This window comes from Nerophis lumbriciformis, linkage group LG11 (assembly GCF_033978685.3).
Source record: "Nerophis lumbriciformis linkage group LG11, RoL_Nlum_v2.1, whole genome shotgun sequence".
In the NCBI taxonomy this organism is placed as follows: domain Eukaryota; kingdom Metazoa; phylum Chordata; class Actinopteri; order Syngnathiformes; family Syngnathidae; genus Nerophis; species Nerophis lumbriciformis.
Window position 1 is genome coordinate 4,875,828 of NC_084558.2, and position 14,800 is coordinate 4,890,627.

Here is a 14,800-nt window from a genome sequence, read left to right on the forward strand (position 1 = left end):
GCCTCGCAGTTTGAAAGCCCCTGGATTAAAACTTATAAGACTGCAAAAAATGCAGAGGTTACATCTCCTTGTTTTTTGATGGCTGCTCATCAGGCTGTTTACACGACATCCATCACGCTGTATCACTTCAAGTGAATAATTAAACGTTTATGTTTAATGTATTATTTGTGTTACTACTCTTCATGGCCCAGGTTGTTGACTTTTTTGAGCTAGGCATTTGCCAAAAAAGAACAAAACAATCATAGTTAATGTTTTTCAGTTGAGCGTTCAAAGCTTCTTTGAGATGCATTATGTAGTTGGTCCATGTTCTGTGGTAATCATGCAGAAAAAAGCTCCAAATTGATTACAGGGTTGTCCCCACTGTCCTATAATGAGATGGCTGTGTATCTTTTCTAGTGACATACTTGGAAGACTCTTACCTGCAAGACTTGCAAAAATCCTCTGTTCACTGTGAAGATAAACACTAAAAATACACCTACCTTAATCTGCTTACAGGTTGTGCGCCGCTCGATGGGCCACACACACACGGCGAGGGAGCCTTAAGAGCAACCTAATACCTGACGGCTTCATCATCTCCAGAGTCCGTGCTTATGGTTTCCCGCCTGGAGGGGCTGTGCAGCCTGGACTGTTTGGCTGAGCCCCTGGACGAGATGTCAACCCGCCTCAACCTCAACAGCCTGGGCAGGATTTGCGGCAACAGCCGCGGCAGCGACATGGTGATTGTGGACCGGGTCAAGAGGAAGAACTCGGTCAGGCGCATGTCGATCATCGAGGATGGACAAATAGCCGAGATTCTCTACCTGATCCCCAAGAACTGCATGATGGAGCAGCTGCCTTTTCTAAACCCTAACGACTATGTTCTGTGTGAGAAGCTGGCGGCCATACCTGCGGATGTGTCAGGTACACACACACTTACACACTTACACACTACACACACTCCACTACTACTTTATATTCTCTATTGTTCACTTGTTTGTTCGATGTTACAACAAAAAAGGCCTATGATGAATTCATGTTAGATCATATTGACCCAAATATAAGATGAGATGACCTCTCTTATAAAGTTGAAAGATTTTCATAGACAAAATGAGTAATTTTAGAAGAATCAGGTGTTCACAACTGATAGACACCCCCCCCCCCACCCCCCACCCTCCAAAAAAACAAAAAAACAAAAACATATCTCGTATTTCTTAGCTAGCATCATTGTCTTAAAACTGACTTGTCAATAACCTTGGAGCCACTCTTTTTTTAAGCGGGTTGCAGCTGTATCTTGCCGGGTCACTGGTGTGTGAGTGACAGTAAGAAAAGCTCTGATTCGCTTTGGGATACATCGTTCGTTGGTTTACATGTATTATTTGGTAGAATCTGAACATAGGACAACCTGTTTTACAGCTACTGAAAGTTCTGGCTCAATTAAAACCACAATTGATACCACAAAGGTGCAGATTGTGGGTCAGTTTCATCCAAGTTTGTTGTTTTTAAACAAGTTTGTGCCGAAAAATATAAAACATGCACACACGTGTCATGAACCATCATGACGTTTGTGTTGTTTTTTCTGTCTTACGTATTTTCTCCTATCCAGTGCTCTCATTTTGGTTTCTCCTTCTGTTTTTGCTCTGTCTCGCTGGGGCTTCTCTTTTGCTTATCTCCACACCTGCTTTTGAGTAGTGACTTCACTTTTGCTTCTGAGTGCTTATCTCCACACCTGTTCTTAAGTAGTGATTAGGGGAGTCGCCTGCCTTTGATCACTAATCAGGAGGGTTTTATCTGCCAGTGTCGCCTTTCTTACGACACTGGGTGTTTTTTGACTGTTCATAGTGTGCCTTTTGGTGATTATGTCTTTCCTTAATTTGCCTTGCCTAAGTATTTGATCTACAGCTGCAGCCATGCCGGTGTCTTCCTGCTTTACCCTACTAAAATGACCCTTTTCCTGCATGTCCCCTTGCTGTCTCTGCATTTTGGGGTCACACCAAAAGACAGAATCAACAACTATAACACAGGTCATATACATATAAACAGGAAAAAGACCTCAAATTTAAATATAGGTCTAGTATTTTGATTTTGTAAATTTACATTGGCATGCAAAAACATTTAATATTTAATCTATATGTTGCCATACTTGCTCATACTGTGTGCATGAATAGAAAAATAACAATGCTTACGTGTCTTAAATTTTAGCAGTAGTTTTAATATTGTGGTTGTACTTTGCAATAGTGTAAAAAAGCTGGACTCCATCATACTGAACTGAGATTGGTTTATTATTTTGATTACCTTTTTAGCTACGGTACATGACAGAGTCCAAATATTTGAAAAAATAGCATAGTTTATCTGTATAATATATCTATTTCTGTATGTGCAAAGCTGAAGAAAAGGACACATAGTTACTAGTCAGTGGATGATGTCATGTTTTGGTTGTACCCACAGTCCTCATTTAGAACACTCATGCACGTATACACACACACACGCACACACTCCTGCCCTCTGCATGTTTGGGCCGCCCCTTTTTATCATGAAGCAGGAGTTGAGTTTGTTCTTCTCTTCGCTCTGATCCACTGCACTTAATCCTGGCCTCTCCAAAAGACCGAGACAGCACCAACATGAAACAGGAAGGTAGACCCCCCTCTCCTGAGTGTGTGTGTGTGTGTGTGTGTGTGTGTGTGTGTGTGTGTGTGTGTGTGTGTGTGTGTGTGTGTGTGTGTGTGTGTGTGTGTGTGTGTGTGTGTGTGTGTGTGTGTGTTTGTGTGGGTAATTGTTTTTGTGTAGCTCCTACATACAGTACCAGTCAAAAGTTTGGACACATGTTCTCATGCTTTTGAATGAGAAGATGTGTCAAACTTGTGAAAACTGCTAGCATTTATTGACACATTAAGTGTATTGTTTCCTGTAGTAATGTCCAATGGGCATGTTTTTTCATATTTCTCAAGTTCTCATCGCCTCACTGAAGTAGTATTTCCCCCTATAGGGTCATTTATAGATGTTGCCATATGTGAAGAGACTATTAAAATGCAGTTTAGGTCACGTTCTGTTAAAAAAAAAAAAGTATTTAGGTTTGAACTACTAAAATTGAATTTCCAGATGTATTCTGCAACGTTTACGGAAGTAAGGGAAAAAAAGGAGTAAAAGCAATTTATCGTTCTCCACTCCAAAATGTATCATCCAGCATTTTTAAGAGACAAAATCCAAGAAATGATCAACACAAAAGCATGAAAATACACACTGTATTTGCCAAGTGTGTAAAAGTGCAAGCTCAGCTGTCAGAGTTAAACATAGAGCAGCAATGTCACATTTGCATTGAAAAAAACCAAAACAAAAACCCTTCCATTATTCTATTTCCTGAGAGCGGGAGGGCACACATGAATGTTCTTTTGTGACTTAACTACTTAGTCAGAGTGAGTGATAAGTAGGGGAAAAATGCTCTCATTCCGCTAAAACTACCTCCTCCTTCCACATGCCTTCCTGATAAATTCCACAAAAATCTCCTGAGTGTTATTCCGTACTCCCATCTTGCCTCACAATAACACTATCATTTTGTGACTCATAACCGCCTCCCTTCCTTCCTCCTTTTCTTAGAAGAATTTTTAAATAATTTCTTCAAATGACTTCATATAGATTCTCATGTACTGAAGTGCGTACGCATGCACATGCACGATTAAGGGCTCATCTCAGGTTTCTGTCCATTTGCCGTCATTCTAAACTCAACGTTTGCTAATACTTGACAGCAGATCAGCTTCAATATCTGGAAAGACCGGTATTCTTGCATATGTTATTTATTCTTTGTGCAAACATGTGTCCCATATTTTATTAAATACACTTTAAAGCAAAGGGTTGGGCGACCTATGGCGTATCCTGCCATCAGTGCTAATTCTAAAAACAAATACCGCCTCAGAGGAACTGATATTGAAGGCATAAAAATATCAAACCCACTAATGTTCCATATCTTTTGGAATATAAAACAACCATGAATGTTTTTAAAACAAAATTAAATACATTTTTAAGATTTTTTATTTTTTTATTATGATTTTGGTATTTTAGCAAAATATACTTCTTAGCTGATTCTAAGTTTTAACTTGCACTGCCTTATTGGTCACTATTATCTTAAAATTAGCATTTTATCTCTTTCAGTGTTTGCTAACTTGTTAAAACATTTGAGCTGCTTTTTTGAGTGGGTCTCAAAGTCACTGGTGTGTGTGAGTGACTGGAAGAAAAGCTTTGACTTGTTTGGGGAGAAGTAATCTGCCTTTGCATGCTGACTTGCATGTATTCTCCACCCCAACTATAAGACAACCTGTCTCTCGTATACTATTTTCGTGGGAAAATGCATTCACTGGGGTGTTTGTGAGTGGCAAGAAGAAAAGCTCTGACTCGTTTGAGGCAAAGTCATTTGCCTCTGCCGGCTGGGTTGCATGCATATATCTCTCCACTCAGAGTATGACGACTCGTCTAACGCATACTATTTTCGTGGGGAAATGCATTCTTTGGTGTGTGTTAGTGGCAGGAATAAAAGTCAAAAGTTTAAAAAAAAAAAAAGCTCTGACTCATTTGGGGAGAAGTCATTGGCCTCTGCCTGCTGGCTCACACGTATAATAATAAACATTTGTATGATCCTTGAATCATTTTTTTTTTCATAAATTTCTCTATAGTAATTCACTGCAACATATTATTAAACAAAATACATGTCTATTATGACCATTTAAATGGGTGTGATCGTTCATGAACTTTTGAATAATTGAATACATTGCGTATTTATCCAGATTTTCATCAAAATGTTATGAGTTTCCTTGCAGATCCGAAGCAAAGTGTGTTGAAAGCCTAAGGTAATAATCATAAAGATTACGATGACCAGTGCCTCTCTTCCAAGGATATCTTCAAAGACTTCATTCAACCTTTGGAAAGACTACAGTAGTTTGGTAATCTTGTTTGTTTCTATGCACATGCCTGTTACCATGGTGACAAATCTACCCTGTTGCGGGGCAGATTTGGGGCCACATACCGATGGTTCTTGTCTCAATTTCATTAGCTTTCACGAGGCTGAGTCACGCACATTTTTTGTAAGCACTGATGCGTCCAACAGGAAGAAAATCCCTGCTGAAATAAAAGTTTGTTTTGTTATCATATCATATCGTACAGGAGAAAGTAGGATCTTTTTCAAAAAGCGGTCCACCCACACAGTGGGACACATTGTCAGTGTGTCACATTCTTTCCCCGCGTCTCCTCTTCCAAACACACAGGCGCGGCCCGTCCAGTTGCCCGTGATTAGATTGTACAAGCGTCCACTCTCTCTGGCTGCCAGTTAGCATGACAGAGATAGATGAAGAAGAATGTGCCTGGACCACGTGCTGCATTGTGACATAACGTTTCCCTCTCAGGGGTCCGGGCCCTTGACCTGTAGCGAGGCGCTAACTCTCTGCTGGGAACACACATCACGCTCAGGAATATCCATCAGTCTCTTGTTTACAGATAACTGGGATCTCAGCAGTTTTTAGAATGACATGCTGATGATAAGCGAATGATTAATGACTTACAGTGTGTTCCACCCTCTATCGCAGTGCTTCACACCCGGAGCGATCGTCAGCCTCATACCCCTGCAGTCAAGAAGGTCATCAGATGCATGAAATGTGGGGAGGTCTGCAAAGGGGAGGTGCTGAGAGTCCAGTCAAGTCACTTCCACATCAGATGCTTCACCTGCAAGGGTCAGAATACCATTCATTATATACTTCCCAAAACTTGTGAGCAGTTGTAAATAGTACACTATGCTCTATGCTGTATTAGCCCCAATATAAGATGACATCGAATATAAAATGAACCCTTGTGTGTGTGGGTTTCACGAAGAAAAGCTCTTACTCACTTGGTGCTACCTGTTGAATTTCAATTTCAAGACACTGAATATAAGACATCGTTTTGGATCCGGGGCAATATGATAATGAAGCATGTTAGTTGACGTAAGAAGTAGAAGCCATAGTAACATGAACAATAGTATTAAATCATTTTAAATGTCCCAGGTCACCCTTTACAGGAAAGTGTAATTTATAGAAATGTCTGATAATATTGGCCTGCCGATATTATCGGCCGATAAATGCGTTAAAATGTAATATCGGAAATTATCGGTATCGTTTTTTTTATTATCGGTATCGTTTTTTTTTTTTTTTTATCAAATCAACACAAAAAACACAAGATACACTTACAATTAATGCACCAACCCAAAAAAACCTTCCTCCCCCGTTTACACTCATTCACACTCATTCACACAAAAGGGTTGTTTCTGTCTGTTATTAATATTCTGGTTCCTACATTATATATCGATACAGTCTGCAAGGGATACAGTCCGTAAGCACACATGATTGTGCGTGCTGCTGGTCCACTAATAGTACTAACCTTTAACAGTTAATTTTACTAATTTTCATTAATTATTAGTTTCAATGTAACTGTTTTTATATTGTTTTACTTTCTTTTTTATTCAAGAAAATGTTTTTAATTTATTTATCTTATTTTTTTATTTTTTTTATTTTTTAAAGTACCTTATATTCACCATACCTGGTTGTCCAAATTAGGCATAATAATGTATTAATTCCATGACTGTATATATCGGTTGATATCGGTATCGGTTGATATCGGTATTGGTAATTAAAGAGTTGGACAATATCGGATATCGGCAAAAAGCCATTATCGGACATCCCTAGTAATTTATTGTCTGGTAATACTAAAGGACAACCATTTTTGTAATTTTCAGCAACTTAAAATAAAAAACTAATAACTATAATTGTTTATTAATATTATCAATATTGTATTTTGTTAATTGTTATGATGTATACTACTAGTAATAATTTGTGTTAATTTACTTGTATGATTGTATATGTAACAAAAATAACCATTACATGTTATATTATAATTGTAATTATTATTATATATTATAATTATTCGCAACAATTATAGTAATTATTGTTATAATAACAAACTAATACTATAGGGAGATATTTTTGTAATTTTATTTCACAATAAATATGTACATACTTTTCTTTGCTCCGGTATTAATTATATCGTAAAAAATAATTATAATAATGATTCATTATTTATATTACTTCATGAAAATAATTATCTATTAATGATACTAATTATTATGATCGTTATTGGAATTGTAGAAACTATGCTGACGAATGAACATGTGTAACAAACTGTTTTAATGTACAACATTTTGGTAAATAACAACATGAGATGTGTCCAGGCGGTCCACCAATGTTACAGATCAATAAGTGAGTGAGCAATAACGTTGATCAAAAAGTATACCCCTTTTTTTAGAACTTGTGCATCATCCTAATTGGTTTTGAAGCTGTTATTTACGGTAATATTACTACATATTGTGGCTTTAAAGTGAGCATGCACTGCTGACATTCCATGTACTGCAAAAATGTCTGTCCCCTCCCCTCCTCCCTCGTGGTTACCAGACAACGATGCACAGGAGTTACTGCTTCATGCGACTCATGTTTAGCCAGCAGGCCATTGTCCTCACCTAATTAACCCTGACAGGCTTCTAGTGTTGTTGCCCTTGCGCTGTGTTTACCTCACAAAATAAAAACAATAAAAATGTACTTTTTTTTAGAAAATGGAATGCCTCATGAATGCTCCCAGGATTTTAATCAACAAAGAGAAAAGCGCATCATTCAAATTGTTTGCTTTTGTGGTAAATAAATTACCATTAAAATTAAAGGGGAATTAGCAAATAATACAGCTGATTTAGTCTCAGTGGGTCGTAAAATCTTGACTACCAAATATTTATTCAGCTTTAATTGCCTAATTTAACAATAGCTTTGGAAATGTTTGCAAATAACGGTTACACACATGCCAAGTTTTTCTCTGGATGGAAATAGACGAGCACATAACTGTCCTTGGCATTTGGATGCGTTGTGGCAGGGTTCAGATGGACAAAACTGGGTTTGGTGATATCATATAACATAAGGAGTGTGCTTTGTGTTCAAGTGAGGTAAAACATTCTGATATTCGAGGCTTAATGGAGAACTTCCAAAGGTTTCTAGGATATCCAAATTCCTTTGTTGTTACACTCCATGTGTGTTTGTGCAGTGTGTGGCTGCGACTTGGCGCGTTCCGGCTTCTTCTTGAAGAACGGAGACTCTCTCTGTCCGCTGGACTACCAGAGACTTCATGGCACCCTCTGCAACAGCTGCGGGGGATTTGTGGAGGGAGAGGTGGTTTCCGTCTTGGGCAAGACGTACCACCCCGCTTGCTTTGTGTGCACCATTTGCAAGTAAAAATAAATACACAAATTACATACAGTACATATAAATACAGTGTACCCTAGTCAAAGTTTTTATAATTGTGTACTTTCACCGTACAGGAAACCATTTCCGGCTGGTGATTGTGTCACCTTCAGTGGGAAAGATTGCATCTGCCAACGGTGTGTTAGCCCTTTGTCTCCTCCCCCTACTGGTATCAGATATTCTAACAGTAAGTACATTTTAATATCATTTTCTCTCTCAAAAAGTGTTGATATGAGCCAGCAGAAGGCGATTATTTGGATATTATTCTAAATTCCGTGCAGGTAGCATTTACAATGCAATTGGTAATACAGTCGTAAAGGCATTGCTTACAAGTGATGATGTTGCTGCGGTAACACATGTTTTCCATCTGCATAATTAAAAATCCCACATTTGAGGCTATAGAGCAGGACTGTCAAAAGTGCGGCCCAGTGGCCATTTGCGGCCCGCAACTCGAGAAAAAAATAAAACAGTAAAAAGTTTAGAAAAAAGAAGAAAAAGATGTTCTGTATTGAGAAAAAGCTGAAGTTTTGATACTAATAACTAATATTATATTTTGTTACCTATAACCAGAGGTGGGTAGTAACGCGCTACATTTACTCCGTTACATCTACTTGAGTAACTTTTGGGATAAATTGTACTTCTAAGAGTAGTTTTAATGCAACTTACTTTTACTTTTACTTGAGTATATGTATAGAGAAGAAACGCTACTTTTACTCCGCTACTTTTATCTACATTCAGATCGCTACTCGCTACTAATTTTTATCGATCTGTTAATGCACGCTTTGTTTGTTTTGGTCTGTCAGACAGACCTTCAAAGTGCCTGCGTTACTGGTGACGTTTCACTCCGTTCCACCAATAAAATGCAGTCACTAGTGACGTTTGACTCCGTTCCACCAATCAGATGCAGTCACTGGTGACGTTGGACCAATCAAACAGAGCCAGGCGGTCACATGACCTGACTTAAACAAGTTGGAAAACTTATTGGGGTGTTACCATTTAGTGGTCAATTGTACGGAATATCTACTGTACTGTGCAATCTACTAATACAAGTTTCAATCAATCAATCAAAAGTGTGAAGGAAAAAAGACACTTTTATTTCAAACGTACATCCCGTCACAAGCCTAAAGACTGACTGCACAGTTCCTGTCTTCACAATAAAAGTGCCGCTCCATCGCGCCTGCGCTTTCAAAATAAGAGTCTCCGAAAGCCAGCGCAAACAAGCTAGCAAGCTACGGAATTTGCCGCCAATGTATTTCTTGTAAAGTGTGTGAAAACGAATATGGAAGCTGGACAAATAAGATACCAAAAACCAACCACTTTCATGTGGTATTAGACAGAAAGGAGGAACTTTTTTTCTCCTGCATTTGAAAACGTGGACGTTAAGCACTGCTGTCTGATTACAATCAATGCAAGTCATCAAAATCAGGTAATACACCAACTTATATTCTTGTCAACATGAAAGAAAGGAATCTATATGTGTTAAACATGCATGTATATTCATTAAAACACCTTTAACATGTAAACAAAAACGGCAAAATAAATAAATATAAATGATATACTGTATATATCAATGTATGTGTATATATGTGTATATATATATATATATATATATATATATATATATATATATATATATATATATATATATATATATATATATATATATATATGATATGTGTGTGTATGTTACTCATCAGTTACTCAGTACTTGAGTAGTTTTTTCACAACATACTTTTTACTTTTACTCAAGTAAATATTTGGGTGACTACTCATTACTTTTACTTGAGTAATAAATCTCTAGAGTAACAGTACTCTTACTTGAGTACAATTTCTGGCTACTCTACCCACCTCTGCCTATAACACAAAGTTTTGATTTTAAATATATATGACTGTTTTTTTGTATTCATTTATTTAAAAAAATAAATAATAATAATTACATATGCCTGTTTTTATGTTCTTTTTTTTTTAACCAAAATAAAAAAATATATATCAAAATGGTTGGATGAAGTTAGTTGGGGGAAGTTTATTTTGAACATGCATACGATTTTAGCATGATATGATACATCCCATATTGCAAATACTTTCATTTCCGTTTACAACCTGTCCGAAAAGGAGCAAGAAAAACCAAGCTTATTTACACCTACACATATGTTCACTTCCTGTTCTCAATTTGTAACACATCTTAAATCAATGAATTCTAAATACAACCATTCTCTTACAATCACTAGTTAGGTCACTTATGAGTTACATAATTACATCAGTAATATCTTCTTCTTTTTTTTTTTTTATAAATTCAACACCATCCATCCATTTTCTACCGCTTGTTCCTCTCGTGGTCGTGGGGGTGCTGGAGCCTATCCCAGCGGCACTCGGACGCTTATCCTAATTATTTTTCATACAAAGTTGTTTTAGAGTATGAGTGTAATAAATACAAATATGTAATGTCACATGAGCTACTTTCACCCTTTAGGGAACATTGTGAACAGACTTTGAACTGTATTTGTGCACATTTTGTCACATAAATTAAAGAAGTTGGTATTATAACACATTTAATATCCTTCTAAAATGAATTGATATTTCAATCCGTATCAGAAGGATTATGCAGTGATACCAAAGCCAGCTGCCCTTTTTTGTTTTTGAATTATTTTGTTCATGTTCTGCTTAGATTGAAATTGAAGTCCACATCTGGCATAATCTCTTTTTCCTGGAACACAAACATGTTGATATTTCTGCATTAAGTCAACCCTCCTTGACTATATTTAGTTGTGTTGACACACATACACACACCCATGCTCTAAGCTAGGCAACATGTCAAAATAGCGACTTATTACAGACTGACCTCAGCTTGACCTTGACTCACTTGGAAACTGTACATACAATGCCGGAGGGATTAAGGAGGCAATTCTGTTGGACTGAATGAGACAAGAAAAAGTCACTTTCGCATCTAAATTTGCACATGGATATTTTCTTTGAACACTGAGTGCAGAAGCTTCGGAATCCCTGTTTACTTCTTTTTTACAAATTCAATATTTGCAGTCCGTTAATTTGTTTTTTATTGAATTAATTTGTGGTATTTTAATAATTGATTTTATTCAAAAGTCCACGATAACCATATTACACACGAGACATCACAAGAATAACATATTTGTGTCCATTGTCAGACTGTAACGGCTGCGGCCGAGACATCAAGAACGGCCAGGCTTTGTTGGCGTTGGGGAGCCAGTGGCACCTTGGCTGCTTCAAGTGCAACATCTGCCAAAGAATGCTCAGTGGAGAATACATCAGCAAGTAAATACAATAATATGTCCCTTTTTTATACCAATTTATAATGATTATATTGATATCAATACAAGACAGTTGACACTTATATGACCTGAATACTGTATGAGAAACAAGTCCAGTGTTCAAGATGGTCAAACACTTTTTAAGCGTAAAACATACACGGAGAATGTCTGCAACTTGTGGAAGACTGAGCAAACAGCGGACAGTAAGGAAGCCTTTGGTGGTGTTTCTTCCCGTAATTCAGTTTTCCTCAAATAGCGGGGCAGGCAGGCCGCCATGTGGATGCCAGGAGGGGTGCGTGTGACCTTGGGAAGCATGCCTTCTCAGTATCATGCTTCAAACCCCACTTCAAAAGCTGTGCACAACAAAACATGCTCATCATAGCCATTAATACTGACTCCCTCATTTTGATCAAACAAAAAAAAAAATCAGCACAAAATGTTTCTCAAAAAAAAAAATTGTAGGTTAAAGTGCTTTATATATTGTGCTTCTGAATTTATTATTATTTATTGAAATTATGTAATTTTTTTTAAAATAAATCAGTATTAAATGGTTCAAGTCGGCCAAAAAATGTTTACAGTGTAAATAAGGATTACTTTTTTGTTTTATTTCAGGCAAACTATTGCACTTTTAACCTTCACTGTTACAGACTAAAAAACAATGTTTTAACAGAAAATAATTGAGAAGCACTGCTTCTAATTGATACATTTTTTACTTATCAGTACAGTAATTTGACAATGAGCTCTCAGTATGTGCTTTTACTGCCATCTGGTGTCTACAACTAGAACATCCATACATTATTTTTTAGTTGAAATCCTGTGCTTTTTGAGTCTAAGGCTACAAGAAATACTTAAAACATTGATAAGTTGATAACACATTCATAAAATCACAACTTTATTCAATTTTATTGAAAAAAAATATGTCTCAGTACAGCGCAACTTTTGCCCCAACTTTCTAAAAATGCCACCATGAATTCAGGCGTTTTAGGAATCCTGGGGAGATTGCTTATGTATGCAAAGCAGCACTCCCCAAGCAAGTCAGAGCTTTTCTGCTTTTTTTCCTGTCACTCACATACACCAGTGATATAGAGGCAATACTAAGGTTGATCCACTTAAACAACAGAGGGGGATGTTGAGGGTCGTCTTATATTTGGGTCAACAACATAGTGACATAACTGGAGAATGCCTGATGGGATATATTGTAATGCTCTACAAGATTTTGTTTATTTAAAAGGGGACAATACATAATAATTTGACAGATTATAGCCAATGGCTAGTTTCCATCTCCAGTTCCTCGTCAAGTTGATGTTAAAATTTAGACAATGACTCAAAACATAGTACACAGATTAACAATATCAAAATGTAAAATTCCAAGGTTTAAGTGCAAAAAGTGTTGTTGTGGACACTCACTGCCACAAGATCACCTTGCAAATTACACAAATACATAAAACAATTGATACAATACATGTTTTTAACATATATACCAACAGCCTATAAACTACGATTACAATTTTGACTCTCAATAAGCCATTTTTTTTAAAGGTCTTATTAAAATATGCTTTTGTTGTTAGTTGCAAATGTATGTATGTACAGTAATACCATACATTTCTTGTTAGTTTGGAAAATGCTGTAATTGTTTTGTTTTGTTTTTTGACATCCAGCATCAGACATTCCTATCCATTACATCATATTCACATACATCATATTTCTGTTGTCTGCCCTAAATGTCAAAATATTTGTTGTGTATATCCCAACCATACCACCCACCCCTCCCCCCAAAAAAAGAAGGAAACAGCAAAAAAAAACAAAGTAATATCTACAAATACATCAATTAAATAAACAAAAAATAAATAATAATACATTAATAATAATAATAATAATCAGAAAATATACATATATATAAATATACATATATATATGTATATATACACACACATACATATATATATATACATACATACATATACACATATAGGGAGTAATCCTTTTTTTTTAAGCAGTACAATCACTAATTCGAAAAATTAAAGTCAGGCTTATGGGGCGTGACATAGTTGACCCAGTTTTCCCAATATGAAGTAAATTTCTCCAATTTATAATTAATAAAGGCTTCTCCATTTTATATATGTCCATTGTTGTTTCCATCCGTTGCTTCAAAGTTGGGCTCTCCTGGGATATCCATTTCCTAGTAATGCTCTTTTTACAAGCCACCAGTAGGATATTCATTAAGTGTTTATCTTTCTTCAGCCAGTCCTGAGGTACATGTCCAAAAAACAAAGTTTTACTTTCAAGGGGTATTTCACGTTTGAAAATATCCTGTAGAGCTTGGTGTATCTCTTTCCAACAGTCCTTTATGGTGGAGCAGTCTCAGATGAAAATGCTGTATTTTTGATACAACTCCTGTATATTATTTAAAATGTGTAGGTGTGCCCGATGAAGTAACTGAATTTTTAACATATTCATGCTGCATGTTGTGTTTTTCAGGGATGGTGTCCCATATTGTGAGAGAGACTACCAGCTTCAGTTCGGCGTACAATGTGAAGCGTGTCAGAAGTTTATAACGGGCAAAGTCCTGGAGGTGAGAGAAGAAATGTACCGTATCGATGGATGCATTATTGAACATAAACGATGCTATCGGGTATTGATTGTCATTCTTATCTGTCCGTATAGCGACTGTTTTTTGTATTTTGTAAAATTTTTTTTTTTTTTTTTTTTTAAAGGCAGGGGACAAACACTATCACCCGGAATGTGCAAGATGCAGCCGATGTGATAAAACGTTCACAGAGGGAGAAGAACTGTATCTGCAAGGTAATATGTCGATTTGCTTTGCTATAAATGCAACACTTTAGTCTGTGAAGTTCATCAAATTGTTATTTTGAACAGGATCAACAGTGTGGCACCCACACTGCAGAGAAAGAAGCAGAAACAATGACAATTACAGGGTAAGTGCATACTAATTGAAGTATCTTTATCTTCCAACATGGGCTCTGATGGCAGTCTAATCTACTTCCTCTTAGGTTAGAAGAGCCAAAGCACCTTGTCTTGATTTCTTTTACCCCCCGAGTGAACTTAAGGTTAATGCTGTACGGTGAATGTGTGCTGTTTGTAATCTCACAGTTTGAAATCCAGCAGCATTGTCATTTTAACACTAAGTTGTCCTGCACGAGTTAGCTCCCATATGCTCTCATTCAACAGTCACATGATCAAATGCATGAGTTATAGTTCACATACATTTAGGCTGTGCTTCTCAAT

At 36.8% G+C, this 14,800-nt stretch overlaps 2 protein-coding genes across 7 annotated transcripts in view; both read left to right on the top strand.

The window, feature by feature from the left end:
* The window catches only part of LOC133610127 (lysosomal dipeptide transporter MFSD1-like), a 15,833-nt gene extending 15,695 nt beyond the window's left edge, over nt 1–138 (top strand). For both annotated transcript variants that reach the window (XM_061966205.2, XM_061966206.1), the window contains one exon: nt 1–138. This exon is cut by the window's left edge and continues 1,126 nt beyond it. The gene's annotated coding sequence lies outside the window, so the exon portion shown is untranslated.
* A 318-nt stretch (nt 139–456) lies between these two features.
* Nucleotides 457–14,800, top strand: part of LOC133610909 (actin-binding LIM protein 1-like) — a 34,160-nt gene continuing 19,816 nt past the window's right edge. Inside the window, exons 1-9 of one of the 5 annotated variants that reach the window (XM_061967656.1) lie at nt 457–900; nt 5,547–5,690; nt 8,074–8,257; nt 8,348–8,457; nt 11,432–11,558; nt 14,033–14,126; nt 14,269–14,356; nt 14,432–14,490; nt 14,566–14,622. In XM_061967656.1, the coding sequence (XP_061823640.1) occupies nt 591–900; nt 5,547–5,690; nt 8,074–8,257; nt 8,348–8,457; nt 11,432–11,558; nt 14,033–14,126; nt 14,269–14,356; nt 14,432–14,490; nt 14,566–14,622 (1,173 nt within the window). In that variant the 5' untranslated portion in view covers nt 457–590. The remainder of the gene's footprint in view (nt 901–5,546; nt 5,691–8,073; nt 8,258–8,347; nt 8,458–11,431; nt 11,559–14,032; nt 14,127–14,268; nt 14,357–14,431; nt 14,491–14,565; nt 14,623–14,800) is intronic. The other 4 variants (XM_061967654.1, XM_061967655.1, XM_061967657.1 and 1 more) reach the window with 4 other exon arrangements.